An 18928-nucleotide genomic window follows, 5' to 3' on the forward strand; every position below is an offset into this window, starting at 1 on the left:
AAGGGCCTTTGGCCTGGATGTAAAGATGCACTATTGCTATCTGAAGACAATACAATCTCGTGCAGTAACTGAAATTTCTCACTGCAGATTTCAGTGAACTCTTGAGGTCACAGTTGAACTTTTTAATCAGCTGGCAAACCAACGACAGAAATCCTCAGTCGTACAATTTCATCCGTTTAAACCAACTGAGAACTGGCCACAAAGGAAAGACAATAGTGCATCCTCATTTCTTCTTAAAGACAGAATTGACAATGAAAACTTTCCAGTTGCAAACTCCTCCCTCCAACTGATTTCTAGGCCAACATTATTACTATTTTTTTGATTGCTGCTAGCAACAGTTTCTAAAGCAAATCCTATAAAATTAAAAAGCTGTATGAACCAGTCCTCAGACAAAAGTGCAACCATGAAGAAATCAGATATGACTCAGTGTGTCAAGAGCAGGGAACTGAAAAATAATTTTTATGTTTTGCATAGTTGCATAGATTAGCGAGCTGGTACTCACATTTAAGCAAAACAAATGGTACCCTTTTAGTTAATACCCCCCCCCAAAAAAAAAGTAGATTTTGAAACAGACTTCACAACTGATTGGGGCACATCAGTGGATCATATGAACACCAAAATGCTTTTTTCATTTGTTTCTCCCCTTGCTGGTTTCATCTGTTTAGGCACCACTGCCATGCTCACACCTCTACAACAGATGACTACAGCAGAGCTGACTGCAAGACACCATCTCTGCTTTTACACTGTTCGTTAATGTGCTTATAACCAAATGTGCAATGAGTCCAATGACATAACAGGAAGGACCATCTTTTACACTTACAAAGATATATTTTTGGAACAACATCAGGGTAAACCAGGTGTTGAGTTTAAATATGTCATTAGTCAAAGTCCATCACTTTTAGCTCCCTTTTAAACTATTACACCTAAATACATCAGACATGAAATACATTTACCTAAATGCATAAAGTGCAATCACTAACTGTTCAGACAATATACCCAACAAAACTGAAGACATTCTTTCAAAACAAGTATAATGCTTTGTAAGCCCCCTTGTTTCATTTTCAAGTCTTCTAATCCAGATTTTTATAGTTCAGATTTGGTTTAAGTTAGAGGCTTATAAATGCAGTGTTTGTAAGGTCCTCCAAATAAAAAGCAGGCACGACTGGTTATGTAACATTATCAAAGCAAGTTTCTTCGAAATAATGGAATACCCTGTTACCTGAATTCTTTATTTCTATGCTAGAAGAACATCAAAATTCAGCATTTCCTAGCAATCCTGGTAGATTTCCATGATCACTACCCTGTACTTTGAGCAGATGGGGGAAGGAAGGTCAGCATATGCAAACTGAAAACCGTGAGAGTAAAAAGGGCACAAATACAATCATCTAACATCATATGAAAATTTGGCAGCTGTACGCAGATGATCACGCTATTCAAAACCACTGTATGCTGTACAAATCTAGGTTTAAAGTGTCATTTGATAAAATCTCATTACTCGAGTTCATAAAGTAACAGCACTCCTATATACATGCTTCTTACACCTCTAAATTCCAGTAAAAAGACTTCAAAAAGAGATTTCATTCCTCCCAGTTACAATCTGAGTCAAAACTGACCATTAATCTTAGAAAAAAAAAACCACTTCAAGTCCCACATTCAATTACAATGCATTATATATTGCTGCAACATCGAAGCGAAACATCTTAGAATCCAAACTTGCACATAAAAAAATTCTAAGTATAAAATGGTACTGTAAATGATATCACCTTTAATCTGTATTTTTCAGTGCATTACAATATTGTGCACAGTGCCATGGGATAAGTAATTTCATGTTTAAATTGCAGCTTCTTATGAAGTGTGAAATGCTGTCATTTGTCAACTCACTTAACCTAGGAATTTGAAGATAATATATTAATTACAGGTTAAAAAAAATAGATCATACTTCTGTTAATCCAAAGTGTTAGTTTCCCCAAATGAAACATACTACTGATATTCCAGAAACACTACATAAACGCAAGTCCAAGCACAGCACACATTTTTCTGTACTCAAAACTGTTAAGATAAATATGAGAATTCTGTTCCTGTTAGCGTTTGAACAGCAGACACCATGTTCCTTAGAGGCTAAATACTTAGAATACAGCAACTTCTAGCTAGTTTTGGTGTCCACGTACTTAATGTGTATTTACAGTATAACAAATTATCAATTAGCTGGAAAGGAGTGATTCTCTATTCATTCCTCACTGCAGCATTTCCATTGTCTTACCAGAAGAGAACTGAGTTAGCTAACTTAGAGAACAATTCAAGCGCTGACATATTTGGTCAAAAATGTAACACCTTCTTTCTCAACCTTTAAGAATCTACTGTTGCTAGAAAGAACAACACTGCAATGTTTCTCCAGCTGAAGTGGTGTTACTACATTTTGGCAGGAGACAGCTGTAAACCATCTGTTTCCTATTTCCAACTGTACAAATGACCATCTCTGTCACCCATAATAACAGCGTTCTTGTGGTAGCTACAGCAACCACTTCCACAGCAAGGTACTGTACTCGTGGCTGACTTTAAATGCCATTTAGCAGCTTTAATTACAGAGCAAGCATCAAACAACCAGGAAGCTCACTGCTCATTCCAATTTGAAAACCTCTGAAACAGACTTCCCACATAATTGTGTAAAAGCTTTCTCAGGTACTCAGTATTACATTGCGTAATTATCATTATATATATCTATTACGTCTTTAAATACATTTTATAAATAAATTCCAACAGTGTATGGTAAAGTAAGTAATGCATGAAGTTTCATAATTTAAATAAATATTTTTCACATTCCAATTCAGCTTCTAACAAGCTCATCTTTATTTCATGCCTTAGTTCTGAAGCAATGTTCAATGCTTCGATACAAGAGGTAGATTTGATAGACTGGGCAAGTCAAGCCTACTGCCAAAAATGCAACTGTCAGTAACTGTATTGCTGATATGCAGTTTGAGACAACGTGAAACATTCAGAACCACTGCCTAAAATCCTATCAAGTCTTAGCTTAGCAGTTCCTGTTAAATCACACGTAATGCTTTACTTTAGACATGATTACTCAAGTTTGTTTTCTGTATACATGAAAACAGAAAAAAAAACAAAACAAATACAGAACAAAGAACAGTTGTATCTAACAATATATAAAAGTGCATGAGTTGCTTCTTCATCTATATCTGTAAAACATATTCAAACTTCCCTCTACCTTTGGCCATAAAGAAAAGACCTGTGGAAAACAAACAAAAGCTCTACAAGTGTATACATTTTATACTCCTCACTTAATAGTTTACAACTGAAACCCCTCCATTGGAGCCTCCTGCTGCTGGAAAACAAACTGCTGCTGACTTTCATCCACCTGAGGTGCAATACTGGAATCCTCTTCTTCAACACCGAAGTAGTGCTCTATGAGTTCAAAAGCCTTTTGGTAGATCTCTTGGTTTTCATGTCTCTGAAGAAATTCAATTTTATCAAGTCCTAAGTTCAAAACAAAACATTTTTATAATCTGGTTTCTTCAGAAGAATTTAAAGGGAAACTTGTTCTAAGAATGATCAAACTTTGTGGTGGTACTTAGATGAACTGAGATGGTTTGAGGTTGCATTTCATTTCATGTACCTGATTTCCACATACAATGGGGTGGTTGTGTGGCTTTTTCCCCCTCCCTCCCTATTCTTTTTTTGCCTTTTCTTCCATGCCAAATGCTCCTAATGGATACGTTACTGAATTTCTTAACCCATGTATTTCCAGTTTTCATTTTCCACAACATATTCTGCTGTCTAAACTATTTTTTTGTACTAAAAGAATGTAAATCAATCTACAGAGGAAGACTATTATATCTACAAGGAAACAATTTGTATGCTCACAGAAAGCAAATAAGTGTGAAATCAGGATAGTATAAAACTGCTTGCCATAGCAATTTCCAATATCCTCATTTCTTTTTTTCCCCACTCTTGCAGTCTTCCAAAATGCTCAATTCTATCATCGCATTTTTCAGCCTAGTATTGCTTTTTTTTCAGATTTAGTCTGTTATTTGATGATGCTTTGTTTCCAAAGGCTTATTATGTGCAAACTGCAGGAAATAACCTGCACCTGGAGGTCAGTTACATTAGGATTCAGAACTCATTTTTAGCTGTTTAAGACATTTCAGTTTCAATTCACATCAGATGAGGAGGGACTAATAAGAAATTCTTCTGGTGACAATAGAGGCTGAAGAAATAACTATGATGCCATCAGCTATTTTCCCTACTGAACTTCCCCTTACTCTACAGCTTGAACAGCCTACTCAACTAGCAAACTGAATGACTAGGTTCTCTATTTGTAAGAAAAATTTTGAACAGTCTGGGGATTTGGACCAGAATAAATTTCATTAAACCACCTAAATAATTTTATTCAATTTACGTGTTAGGCTACAAGGAAGGTCCTGTGGGTTGTAGGTTTTAGAAATGCACCTCTTTAACGAAGGATTAAGATTTACTGCCTACTTTGCAGAAAAGTTAGTACCATCGAGGCAGATGTAACAGTCATCCAGAACTGTTAATAGCAATCACTGAAACAAGACATCTGCCATTTTTTTGCTGTCAGAAACTACAAAAAGACAAGCCTCCCAAAATTATGCCTAACTCAAGATACAATTTAAACATAGATTAAGTTAGAAGAATCTAGCCATCAAATTCTACAAATGTAATTTTAGTTTTGGTAGTTTAAACTGCTTTTAGAATGCAGTTTAATCCCACAAATCATAAGAGAAGAAGCAAAATACTTCTACAAATAACCAAATAAACTTTTATCACCTGAAGCAGATTCTTGCTATTACTGATAGACTTACTATGTTAGAAAGTGACTGACTTTAAGAATAAACAAAACTAACTCTGATCTTTCATCCCTATACTGTAACAAAACTGTACCAGACAGAATTATATACTAAAGTGCTATAGTATATTTCAGGTTTAGGTGATAAGTTTATGCAAACCATGGTTCCAACGGATGAGAATACCTGTTTCTTAAACATTTCTGAGAGTGTTCATGAACACAGACAAGAACACCCAAAAGCTTTCTGCATTTAGCCGCTTTTCCCACCGTGCTGCATTACTTAATTTGTAATGACTTAATGTCTCCTTAGGCTTAAATTAAAAATTCTTACACTACACTCACCAGAATAGCTCACTGCAGCTTTTACATTTCTCTGGAACTGGTATGTAGCTTTACAGGAAGTAAACTCTTACCGTATGCTTCTTCTATAAGGGCACAATAAGGATTAATGCCCATTCCATTTTGCTTAGATTCTTGTTCTCCAAGACGCAGAATATTTTCAAGTCCATTCAAAGCCACCTGTACTATTTTTGAATCCATCACAGTCAGGAGGTCACACAGAGGCTTGGTACAACCTAGCGCTACCAAATACCTTTAGGACAGCAGAGAAATCAGAAGTTAGGGTGAAAAAGAAGAACCGATAAACCAGCACATTTATTCTTATATGACATTGTTTTAAATGTATATTAAGGTTTTAAATTATCCTGCAGCTGGACTGTAGTACCTTAAGGATCTCAGAAGGGCTAAAATTTCATGACAGCAATAGCATCTCTGTACTTTGTGATTAGAAGCAACCATTATAGCAAACCTCCTGAACATGCTGGTGGAGTTTGCATGCTCAGGCTTTCAAATGTTTAATACTTTACACTGTCATTTTAAATTCCATTTATCAACTATTGATTAAAATTGATTTGCATGTTTAAGGCATTCTGAGAAATCAGAGAGCATTTTATTCTAGTTATTCAACAGATCCACTCTTTGTAGTATTTCAATAGTTGCTAAGTAGATTTTTAATCAACTCTCATTTTGAAGAAAGTTAGATACTGGCATAAAGTACTACTGTTAGTGAGTTTAGGAATTTTAGAGGGTTTTTTTCCCCCATGTACTAAAGTCCTTCTCCAGAAAGATGCAATCATATTGCACAAGCTTTCTAAACAACTGTCCTAAAGTTTTCCATTTTCAAAACACTCCAACTGTTCACTTACATAAAACGGACAGAGTTTGACAGCATAATAGCAACTCTGCAAAATAGTGCTGTGAAAGGCTTAGGACTAATACCCCAAAACCAAATTAATTCAGTTAATTTATTAGTTCTACTGCATATATTATACTTTTTTCTGAGCTTCTATGTGTTTCACTCAGCACAAATACAGAACCTAAAAAAATTACAGTTATGTTTAGTTTTTTGTTGCTCTGTTTGTAAGGATTCAATGTGAGGAAGAAAATGTCTTAAAAAGGTATTTAGGCAGAGAAAATAGCAATACACATAGGCTTACCTAATCTGTTCAGGGGTTCCTCCTGACGTTGCATTAGTTATGGCCCATGCTGCCTCCTTTCTGGTACGAAATTCAGCTTTCTGAAGAATTTCAATCAATATTGGAAAAATATTTGCATCAATAACTGCCTAAGAGACAAGAAGAGGATAATGATAATTGAAGAAGGTTAACATACAAAGGACAAAAAGATTAATACCCTCACTGTAGTGCTGAGCAATGCCTGATCATATCAAAGGAAACAAAGTTTTATTAGAAAGCATTGCACTAACTACAAATGCTAGAACAAAAATTTAGAACTATTCCAACACTGCAATTAGTCCATTTCTCTCTGATGATTAGAATACATCTTACAGGATAGATCTACTGAAAAACTATGTGACATAAGCAGAGAATCTGAAATTTTGAACTGGAAATCAAGCCTCACGTGATCTCAACAAAACTTCACTTTGGCCATTTTATTCAAAATATTCAAAACTTATATAAAATTCGGGTTTGTTAGGACTATAACAAGTAATACAGTCAATGTCGCATCTTATTTCACCCTTGTGAATGAAAATCAAGTTAACTAGTAAAATGAAAACAAACCCACCCAAATTACTACATATAGCTTGTACCTGAATTTGAGCTCTGTTTCCTGCAGTAATATTAGAAACAGTCCAGCATGCTTCTTTTCGAATAGATTCCTTAGGACTACTAAGCAAATGCAAGAGACAGGGTAACGCAGAGCAATTCAGAATCACCTAAAATAGTTGGAGAATTGAAGACTGATTTTTGCATGTATATGCACAGACAAATCACAGTAGAGGTAACTTCAAAAGAAGAGTATTTTGCAACAGTTATATTACTCAAAGTATGATAACTAACATCCAGCAGTCACTCAATGCTGTAGTGTCTAAATAGAAAATCCAACTGTCTATACAATTTGAAAGAAACTATTGTCAGCTAAGTTCACATCAGAAGACTAGAGACACCAAGACTGCCTAATGCCAAAGCATGTATTTTTACATGGCTGAGAAGTGTAAACATAACTTGTTCATTAGTTTTTAAAGAAACAGATATTTTCTAATTCCTTAATTAAAATTGCTTCAATAGAGCTCATAATAAATTAGGCAATTATCTGATTTCACTATTTTCGCTTTACACTAATACTGTAGGCCTTTTAGGCATACAGTTTTCTTCAAAGCAGGACCTTGTTAGCTTTCCAGTATTACTTCTAATTCAATTCTACTTTCCAAAATTAAAAATAATTCTGTAGCAAAATGTACCAGTCAGACTATCATATACAAATTTATGGACAAAACAAATCTAGGCACTGCTTAGAACAATGAGAACTTCGCATTTGAAGGCTTTAAGTACATAACTATAATTCAACTGAACCCCCCACTAAGGGAAACAATTAATTACATTATTAATGGAAAGCAGCTTTTGAAATACCATACAAGAATGAAGCGATGCACTACATACAGTGCAGCAATACAATATTTATTCTTAGAAGAATTTTGTGATTAAAATACCAGATGAGCTTTTTGTCAAATGAGCAGTACGGATTTGCGGAGCTTCACTTTCATGTCAAAAGATTCTGTGATTCTATGAGTTGGAAAGGACCCTTAAAGGCCATTAGTCCAACTGCCCTGCAGTGAGCAAGGACATTTACAGCTCGATCAAGGTGCTCAGAGCCCCATCCAGCCTGACCTTGAATGTCTCCAGGGACATGGGGCTTCCGCCACCTCTCTGAGCAACCTTGTTCCAGAGCCTCACATCCCTACTGAAAAAAAAAAATCTTATGTCCAATCTAAATCTCCTGCCTTTTAGTTTGAAAACATTTCCCCCTTGTCCTGTCTCAGCAAACTCTGCTAAGAGTCTTCACCATTACTTCTTACAGCCCAGCTCTAGACACAGGAAGGCCACTGTCAGTTCTCCCTGGAGCGTTCTGTTCTCCAGGTTGAACAGCCCAAACTCCTTCAGCCTGTACTCATAGGAGAGGTGTTTCAACTCCTGCAGCATTTCTGGGGCCCTAATATATGTGGCCTATACTTACAGACACCTGTATTAGACATGCACTCTATTGTAACTTATTATGGTACTTTTCTTCCAGTCAATTCACTTTTCTTAAATCAACAAGTCTTACCTGTGTTTGGATATCATCACCAGTAACAATATTTCCTACTGCTCTCAATGCAGGGGATACCACCTTGTAATCATTATGCCTGGAGACAAACAGTGCTTGGTGTTACCATACAGCACAGTATAATTTTGAATTTTCAGTTAACATGGATTTGTTTTAGGCAGTAATTATATTTATAGAGAACACACCATTACTTCGCCCTATTTTCCTGCTATTTTTAATGAGTTGGACAAATGCAACCAAATGCTGTTTCGAAGAAAGGACATCTCAGAGCAATAATGTAACTTCAAGCACATTCATCACATGCAGCTGAAATATTACTGAATACTATATTGGAAACCACATCATCCAATAGCCACAGAATCAAAAGGGGTTTTATTAGTTGTGTACAAAAACTTAGTGCAAGGGAACTCTTTTGTCTTTTAAATCAGTAATCCTAGAAGCAAGTATCTCAAGCCCACACCTCCATATTCAGCTACCTGGGGTGTGAGTGAAAGAAATCTCAGCTGTCCTAAAGCACCTACAGAAGAAGAAGCAATCTTGCCCTCTCCTGACAAGTATATGAACAAGCTTTGCACAGGGACCTGTACTATGTTGTAAGTATTGGGAACTACCATCTGACCTATGTTGCAGTCCCCATACGAGCACACAGGGATTTAAGTCTCCTATTCTAGGAGGATAACAAACCATAACATAAGCATTCTGTAACGGTTCAAAAAGCAGCACAAGCCTGCCTCCAGACTTCATGAGTTCAAAAAGAAAACACAAACCTGTATTTCAACTACATCTCCTAGAAAGGTAAGGAAAACAACACATGAAAACTTATGTTTTCAAGCTGAAAGACTGATTTAAAATTAAAAGTTTATCTTCAGTCATCGCCTTTTTATTCTTCCATGTAAATGAAATCTTACTTTTTTTTTAATTTAATATCAAGGAGTATTTTAGAGAAAGCATTTCTTGCTGGAAAAAATCCCAAGAGCCAAGTAAGCTAGCAAATAGCTGAAAAGCTGTCAGACTGGTATCATTCTCACTGTTTCATGGAATAAGTTCAGACTTGAGGTGAAAATAATTAATACAAACTGAGTTGTGTTTAACTATATTAAAACACAGTTAATGGTGAAGAGATAACTTACATAAGCAACTCTACCAATCTTCGGCACACACCAGAATCAATAACAGCTTGGATTTTATCATTGGGTCCATCTGAAAGGTAAGAGAGGGCCCAGCAAGCATCTGCTAATACATCCGGATCACTGCTAAACAACAGTCTTGACAAAACATTTAAGCAAGGAGCAACCTAGGTTAAAGAAAAATGTTGCAAAATTAAGTGTTTTGTGTGTTTTGTGTTTCAGAAAACATTCTGCAAAGGCAAAGAAGTACAAAACTATTTAATGCCAAAGTATGAGTTCATTAATGAAACAGGACCTAGGTGAAATATTAAACTAGATATCCAATTCAAATCAGTGAATTGGCTAAATTTCAAATTAACAGCCTACTTACTTGTAGATACTACATTAGGTATATAGTTGCTCAGTTTTAACAAGAACTATCTTCTTCTGGAGATAATGAGATGATCAGGAATTACTGATTCTTTCCCGAGTCACTCAAAAGAATAATTGGTTTTTTATACAGAAATACAAGAGGTTATTTGTAATAATCAATTTACAGTCACTTTAAGACAAAGTCTCTCAGAGTAAGAACCACATACACTGTACCAAATCAAACAATCTGTGGCTAACCTCATTTCAACTATAAGCTCTGGCCCTCATACCTTTTAGGCTCCACACAAACAGATGGAGTGAAGTGAGCTACATTTACCTTGCCACCAGTTGAAACCTGACAAGTTATAACAAAAACAGATTGAGAATTTCACATTCTTTGTAGAACTTAATCCTTTAACCTGGTGTTAGCTATACAATTCAGCCTCCTTTTCATGTCCAGTTAGTACTATTGCTAAGAACAAGAAGAGGAGCTATTCTTATTATCATCTGCCTACAGAGTATCCTCTTCCACCAAAGAGAAAATGGCTTAAGCAGCAAGGACCTTTTTTTTTTCCTGCCAGAACAAAACACTACTGGAAGGTATAATTTCGCTAGAGCAACTGTCAGGTGATTGATTAACTGACATCAGAAATTGCTTTTTTAGTAATTCTTGGAGAGAGATTAACAAGTAGCAACTCCCTACTCTGTGAGTGAAGTTTCAAGATATGCAACTTGACACCAAATTATACTCAGTGATCAACATCAGGCAGAATACTCAACGTTCTATTCCATCTTCTACTGTTATTACAATTATCAGAACCTTCATACTGAAAATAAAAAGCTAACTGTTCTAACTAGAGACTAGTTTCCCTGTCTCTAAAAGCAGAGAGAAAGTGAATGAGAGTACATAGGCAAATCACCTCTGTCATGGTAGTCTGAATTAACTGAATTTTTTTGGAACACCAAGGAAAATTTTATTCATGCAGCATTTTTTTTTTTTAAGTATTTGTAACATCAAAAAAAAATGAGAGTAAGAAATAAAAGCTTAAATCATAAATCACATCCTCCCAAACATGCCTGCAGAAAATACAGACCGCAGGGCTTTGGTGCTAAAAGTACACCTTGCTCACCATTGTTTCAGTGAATGACTACCCACATCTGATTGAATAACTTCTCAAACTTGTCATTCAATTACTTAATCTTATTGCTAACAGGTCAAAGTCAAAAACATTGTGCAGATACAACAGAGACAGGACTGTGAGATCCCATTAAAAACACAAAATTGAGTATCTTCAGATTCAGACTGTGTGTTATAACATACTAACAATACAAGTCTCCTCACAGCTTTCTAATTTCTTGAAATGAGTGCTTCATTGTACCTTACTGAAGTCTGGAGGTGGATTCTTTCCTCTACAGAGATTTGATAGAGCCCAGACTGCATTTCTAGTTGTAGTAAGACGATTTGAATTCGTTAACAACCTATCAAAGAGATAATTAAAATAGATTTATATATTGAAAAGGTTACATATTTTTCTCATCATTATCACCAATGTCTTATCAGACAAGTAAAAAACTCTCAACCTTATTACTGGGCACTAGTTTTACATTATTTCTCTTTATAGCTTACATGACACAGTATTTTCTTAGAAGAGACTGTTACTTGCCACAAACATCACATTCCTAAAACAAACATATATGCATACAAAGTAAGCCACTGCTCATATGAAAAAAATCCCTTGACTAATCCTTTCCAAAGGAATTAGAAAATGCAGTTGACCCTTGAGCTAATTGTGTCTTACAAATTAAGGCATCAATGTTAAGATTTTAATAAAGGCTGCATAAAATATTAAACATTAAAAAAAAAATCTCTAAGGTCTAACTGTTTTTAACAGAATAGACTGGGAAAAACCGCATACCTGAAAAATCAGGTTCACATTCAGATACATATCAAAATTTATCACACCCTTTAGCCTTGAAATCCTCAAGGAAAGCAGCCTAAAGTAACATGACGTTACTATTTCATAAATATTTTAAGTCAGCTTTGTATTTTATGTTAGAATAAAGTGAGCACTGCTCATGTCAAGTAGTTTTTTCCCCTGTGATTGAGCTACTTTATAGCCCACTATAAAAGTACAGTAAAAAGTGGAATTACATTCCCAGCAAAGAGAAGTTTGCTGGTGGAACACAGCTTGTGTAATGACTAGTCTGCTGGCACATACCAACAGCCAAATGCAAGACTGGAGCTTGGAGATACTGGACAAAAAAGGCAGGGAAGCCAACCAGTTGGAATCACACAAATGTATGACATACATATCTTTCCCACCCTATGCCAGTAACAGTTTCTAATACTTACTCCAAGAGGGGTGGTAATATTCCGCAGTTTAAAACGAAGTCTCTGCATTCTGCGTTATCACCAGCAATGTTACCAAGAGCCCATACTGCCTTAAAAATGAAAGCATCCAAATGAATTTATACATGCCTGCAAATCAGACAATCTACATATCTGTACAGGTCATTTACCCATTTTATAGGAAATGCTATGGAATCAAAAGAGTAGAGCATAATTCTGAATACAACATTTTAGAAGGCTATTGATTTATATTTTGCATTTTCTGTGAACTTGCATAAAGTCAGTCACCTACATTTAAAGCCACACTTCTAAGGAAATAAAAGTTTCCCATCAAGAAAACACGTTAGCTTATATACTCCTCATTAACAAAAACCCACACACAAACTCTTTGCAATAGTTGCATTTTCTCACCATGCATTAATTGATGCAGTAACACTGGATAAAAGATGCGAGCAATGTCCAAAGAATAAAAACATTACTAACTTATTCACATTTTCAAACATACTACACATACTAAGTAAAAGGCTGTAAGCTACAGCCTCTCCTAAAGAGGAAAATAAAAGAAAAACTAACAAAAAAACATTCAAGACATTGATGTAGACTACAGTGAACAGAAAGACCTAAGATATAAAGCTGCACTGTAATTTAGAAAAAAATTCACTATTTCCACTATCTTCTGTTATACCATTTTAGATTGTCCTGTATATACCATTTTAGATTCTTCTGTTATACCATTTTAGATTCTTCTGTTATACCATTTTAGATTCTTCTGTTATACCATTTTAGATTCTTCTGTACATAGTACAAAAGAAATGAGGTGTCTTCCTCAAATTATTTAGTAACATAAAAAAAATAACAGGCTCATGAGGACTTTGAAAGAAATGGGACAGAGATGGGGAGGGAAATCATAAGGGAAATAAATAATAAAAGCCAAATTTCTGTTCTCCTGGACACAAGTCAATGGTATAATAGTTCAATGGGACTTAAGACCTCTTTAACTCTTAAGACTCCAAAAAATGGAGGGAAGATATTCCTAAACTAATTTTATAATAAACCACTGCAAGAAAACAGTTACCTGCTCCTGTACATCTTCATGTTCTGAACTAAGCAATTTAATAAAAATTGGTACAGCTCCAGTTTCAATTACAACTTTGGTGTGTAGAAAAGTTCCAGATGCTATGTTCGTTAGAGCCCAAGCTGCTTCAAACTGTTGAGGAGCAGGAAAAAAAAATCATGTTAAACACTCAGCAGTTAAAAAATAAGAATTGTTGAAAGCAGTTCGACACCAGAGTTCCAGAGGTTCATTTTCCAACTTCCCTTTCCTTTCCACTGAAATGCAACCGTACTTCAGTACAGAAGTACTTAAACTTCTGCACAGTAAGATTATCTCTACTATCTGGTACAAATCCTTCTATGCTATGCTTATATCTTAACGCAAAAGTGCACAAGGTCCATTGGCTACCCAAGGCAGACAGTTACCAGTAACTCACTGTTCATTATTTTTCCAAGATTTCTTTCCAAGAGTTCTAGCTTTTAAGTTTTCAGGTATTTTTATTTCTTTTGTAAGCTTTCAACTGTAGAAGACTACACTATTCCCAAGGAAAAAAAACAAAAAAAAACCAAACCATAACACTCAGATTCTGCTCACATACCTACACTGATACTTTCAAGACAGCACTCAGGAAATTGCCTTGAAGAAAGTCTGCTTTCCATATCCAAATACACAACCAGTTGAATACATCATCCTAAAGTCTACTGTGAAATTCACAGGAGCTGAGTTACAATTCCAATGGCAATTGTTAAAAACTTTGGATAAAGCTTACAGCTTTGATAGGTATAATTAGATTTCCCTATTAAGAAATAAAATTAAAAAACCCACACTTTGCAAAGCTGTTCTCAAGATTTCTAATCCCATTCCAAACCCTAAACAAGTACCAGTCCAACTCACTTGTAGTGTGTAATTCTCGCTCCTCTCTAGAAATTTCACAAATCTCTGTACTACTCCTGGCTTCTGGATGACTTCATCTATGGGTGGGTTAGGCTCTGGGGGATAAAAGGAACAAAACAAAAAATAACACAATTCATTTGCTTAAGACTAACAAAAAAGACCAATGAAATCACCATTTCAGTACAGATTCATAGATACATTAGGTTGGAAAGGACCTACAAGATCATCTAGTCCAACCATCCTCCTATCACCAACCCTACCTACTGAACTACTAAATCAAATCCCTTAGCACCTCATCTAAACGCTTCTTGAACAGCGCAAGGGACGGTGCCTCAACCACCTCCCTAGGCAGGCCATTCCAGTGCCTGACCACTCTTTCAGAGAAAAAAATGTTTCCTCAAATCTAATCTAAATCTTCCCCGGAATATGTATGAACACAAAACATGAATGATTCCCAGAAAACTTAAATTTTTAGCATTCAGACATGTTTTTCCTTTAGAAGATTGTTGGACAATCTCATAATGTTGTAATTTAGTGATCACTCTATTCTGTGCAACAACACATACAATTAGCTAATAGCATGATAGCACAACTCTCTTCCCCCAGTCAGTAGAAAAAAACTACTGTTACATACAATTCTAAACAATCAAGCATATTCTTGTCTGGTACACAAATACCATCTGTATTTTCAAAGACTGTATTACTATCCCAACAAGAACACGAACAAGAAAATTACACCAATTCTATGGCAAGTCACATCATTTTTATCCCCTTAAACACAGAATCAGAAAATCGATTACTGCAACAAGTACTTTAAGTAATCTTCCTGTGCTGTTGTTAATTACTGCACCCTGGATGCTCCAGTTAACGTATCCTTTTTTCGTTATTTTATCCAGAAGACTTAACATAATAAAGATTTAGTGATTAGGTTAGAATAGATTTGGTACTGTTTTTGTCACAAACAAATCAAGAAGCTTCAGCAAGCTCTGCTTTAAAGTAAAGCAAAATAAAATGACATTATTTGACTAAAATTATCAATAATAACTTAAAAGAAAACAAAAGCAATGGTAGCACACCTTTAGATAGCAATTTTCTGAACTTCTGAGTTGCTGTGAGTTGCTGATCAGGATCATCCGAGAAAATCATCTGTACCATATCTACTGTAATAACTTCTTCCTAAAAATGAAAAGGGGAACTTTGTAGGACTAGTATAAACACAAAAACGTGATATTATAAACATTCTAGAGCAATTACCTCTGGAATAGGTACAGTAGAGCTGACATCAGGATCCTGAATTGGACTTTCCACCATAGATTCTTCATTTCCCGGGAGAGAAACATTTCGGCGTTTAAACAGCTAAAGAAACGTGGGGGAAATTTACCACAGAATGGGTATTGATGACTTACACAAAGACAGTGTCTTTTACCAGCACTCAAAGTGTTTCAAGCACTCACTACTATGTATCAGCAACGTGATAAAGTGTTGCAATACTTCAGGCAAAAACTAAAAAACTTCAGTTTTTGAGCAAAGAAAAGATGCCTATATTTTTTCAGATGAAAGATTATGACAATACAGGTCTTTTTATTTTCATTGATTTATATGTCAAACTTTAGCATTTATGTTTAAGAGGGAAACAGTATTCTTCCTTAATTTTGAGACAAAAGTCATCAACATAAAGCCGAAGTCTGTGCTTCAGCACACTGCATTCCACACTTCAAAGGAAAGTTTAAAATCACTCCACTTTCTTTGCATGCCAATTGAACAGTACCTACATTTAGTATAAAGACATAAGAAAATTAAGAGAGACACTTCCAAAATAGTTGGAAGATGAACACAAAAGCTTTAATTCCATTTAAACCCACAAAAGGAAGAAGAATCAATATTCCTCTTCTAGAAAATCAGCCATTCTTCCTACCACTCAGTAATGACTTACAGGATCTTGGTTGACAGTTGTAAACCATTTCTGTCTAGGAAGACACTCTATCTACAATTCATGATTTATCTTGGAGCAAAAGCAGTCTTATTTCCCTGCACAAACATATTCCTACCAGTACAAAAGGTGCTGAAAACACCAGTCCAACCATTATGATCATGGTATTCTCAACTACTACAACATTCATCATGGGAAACAATATTTTTCTGTTTATTTTAATAAATTACTTACCTACGGAGCAATTACTACAAAAACCAAAACTTTCAGCAGGAACTGCAATTCAGATGAACTCAATCACAGGAAAATGCTCTGGCAGCATACTATTTCTTACTCTTATCTCTCTGGCCCAACTAATATAAATTCTTTTTCCATGCAGTAGCACCACTCTCCCAGGAGAAGGTTAAGCACTCCCTACTCAGAGGGGACAGTATATCAGTGCCTGGGACGCTATAGGTGGTTGGAGACCAAAGTCAGCCACTTCAGAGCAAGCAGAAGAACAAACTATATTCTTCATTTTCCAGGCAATGAACTACTGAATATTTCGGGGAAAGGAATTACCACCAACTATGAAGTTAAACAATGCCCTATGTATTCTATAGCTAAAAATAAATATTAAAAAAAAAATCTAAGATTCAACTATCATATTACTAAAATATCTGAAAACTCATGTTTACAGAAAACTATCTGTTGGCCAATTCACTAGGCTATGGTACAAGAACTTTTGGGCAACTTGGAAGTTTCAAAGATGAAAAACACTCCTACCACTTCTAACAGTACATCCTTGGCCCAAACTCTAGATGAGAATGCAAGTTTTCCCATTCTTACCAGAAATCACATTAGCCTTTCAGCTTAGTCTTCACCCACTAGACTAAGGATTAGATTTAAGACGAGTCTGTACTTCAAATGCCACAGTGACATATAGGCCTTCTGTTCACCTTTTTGATTTATAATCCTACTGAGAGGTGCCGAGTGTTCCACAAGACTGCACAGAAAACAGACTTAATTTGGTGCTCTGGCTTTTACTTCAAAGGAAGAATCTGCTCAAGTGCTTTCACATATCTGAATTTAACTTCATGAGCACAAAACAGTTAACAGCACATCAAGATGCTTACTTGTTCTTCCCTTTTCTGTTTCCGAAGCTGGATTCCTTCCTCTTCTCTTCGTCTGCGCATTTCTTGAGGATTAAGTGCATTATTTTTGTAGCTTTTCATTCTGAAGTTATCTTTCCCTGGGCTTGACATGCTGTCTATTAAAGAAAAAAAAATTACTCCAAAAGGCCATCTCTCATACTAAAAGAGTATTTAAAGTAACAGCTATATACTCCCGTAGCTGTTGGCAATAACCTGTTCATAAACACAGACCTCCAACAGAGCAAATCACAGAAAAATCTTTGCCTACACAGGCATTTCTGAATTGCAGACTGACAAGACAATAAAAATGGAACAACTAAGTTGCTAAACTGTGACCTAGAAAGAATAATTATCTGTCAGTGTCAGCAAGTACAGGAATACGGTTCCTTCTCTCAGAAACAAATCCTAGAAGAAAACCTGCTGTAATTACTATTTCATTTAATGCCTCACTGCACGATTTCTTCATTATTTTTTAATACCTACCACAAAAACACAAAACAGGACCTAGAGGTTAAACTTCCTTTTAATCTGTACACAGAAAAACTCCACATTAAAAAATAAATAAAAAAATAAGGGCTGATAGCATCCAGACAAGTATACCTTCACAAAAGTAAATTAAAAAAAAAATAAAAAATTGACTCATCCTTAATTAACGGCTCTTTCGATGTACAAGGATTAGAATCTGTGTGTCATTTCAGGTATATCAGCTGTGGAAAGATAAAAGCGATCCAACATGATTCTGCTACTGAAATGATCAAACTGAATGGAAAAGATTAGCGCTGGGCTGCTCACAACATTCAAAGCTACAGCTGTAGCCTTCATTTGAGAAATAACTGTCATAACCGCGATTCAAGACTGCAAGCGAACTCATCTGAACCGTGGTCACAGTTCTTTGCCAACCACCACGCTGAGATTTCTTAATTTTGTTTAATATCAGCAGTATGAAGGCCTGCTGAGCGACAAACACGGGCTGTAAGAGGCAAGCAGCGCACACCGTTAGGCTGGCACCAGCGTGACAGCCTGAGGGCTCAGCACCCTGTTTCACTCAAACAGCTGTTTCATGAGAACCTTTATAAGCTACTGCCACTTCTGGATGTGGAGCTGTGTAAGATGCCACTGTCTTCTAACTTATGGAACTCCTTAAGTGCAATTTAACAAGAGCATTTCGTCCAGCAACTTCACCCCCCCCTGTCCCGCGAGGGTACAGGAAGCAGAAGGGCAGAGCCAAGCAGCCTTTTATGCGCACAGGCATCACGACTGCATGCAGACCACACTCCTCCCGCGCACAGCTACGCCTGCTGCATCGCCTCCCCCACGCGGATCCGATCCCGCTCGCCAGCCGCCCGCCTGGAGCACATCTGGCCCGTCTTAACGACGCTTCTCGCCTGCGCCCCTCTCGGCGGCGGGAAAAAAGCGGCCCCTGACTGCGAGGCTCCGTCCCGGCGCTGCGGGACAGTCCCAGCTCCGTACCGCCGCCGGGGCAGGCAGGAGCCGGGCCACGCGGCATCCCAGCGCGACGCCCCCATCCCACCACTCCTTACCCATCGCAGCGGGGAGGCGCCGCGCCTGCCACCCCCGAGGCGAGACGAACCGCGCGCCGCTCTACTTCCAGCGCAAGATGGCGGCCGCCGCCCCGCCGC

The 18928-nt window shown here is 36.6% G+C and overlaps 1 protein-coding gene across 1 annotated transcript; it reads right to left on the bottom strand.

The window, feature by feature from the left end:
- Positions 1 to 60: 60 nt before the first annotated feature.
- Positions 61 to 18917, bottom strand: KPNA5 (karyopherin subunit alpha 5). Its single transcript, XM_065734520.1, has 14 exons — positions 18830 to 18917; positions 17271 to 17404; positions 15480 to 15581; positions 15302 to 15401; positions 14226 to 14320; positions 13353 to 13484; positions 12281 to 12369; positions 11307 to 11406; positions 9580 to 9743; positions 8450 to 8528; positions 6936 to 7061; positions 6322 to 6449; positions 5239 to 5417; positions 61 to 3492 (listed from the first exon to the last, which is right to left on the bottom strand). Exons 1-14 carry the CDS (start codon positions 18831 to 18833, stop codon positions 3305 to 3307), a joined length of 1620 nt encoding a protein of 539 aa, XP_065590592.1. The 5' UTR covers positions 18834 to 18917; the 3' UTR covers positions 61 to 3304.
- Between the last annotated feature and the right edge of the window lie 11 nt (positions 18918 to 18928).

The sequence above is a fragment of the Cyrtonyx montezumae genome, unplaced genomic scaffold, assembly GCF_038088225.1.
Source record: "Cyrtonyx montezumae isolate F1298 unplaced genomic scaffold, pur_monq_1.0 scaffold_0, whole genome shotgun sequence".
NCBI classification, from domain to species: domain Eukaryota; kingdom Metazoa; phylum Chordata; class Aves; order Galliformes; family Odontophoridae; genus Cyrtonyx; species Cyrtonyx montezumae.

Bases quoted from the DNA above. Each gene is read 5' to 3' on its own strand.
- KPNA5 (XM_065734520.1), bottom strand. The intron at 12,370-13,352 runs GTAACTGTTTTC...TTCATTTTTAAG, and splicing joins ATGAAGATGTACAGGAGCAG to GCAGTATGGGCTCTTGGTAA. The intron at 3,493-5,238 runs GTAAGAGTTTAC...TTTTGAACTTAG, and splicing joins CCTTATAGAAGAAGCATACG to GACTTGATAAAATTGAATTT.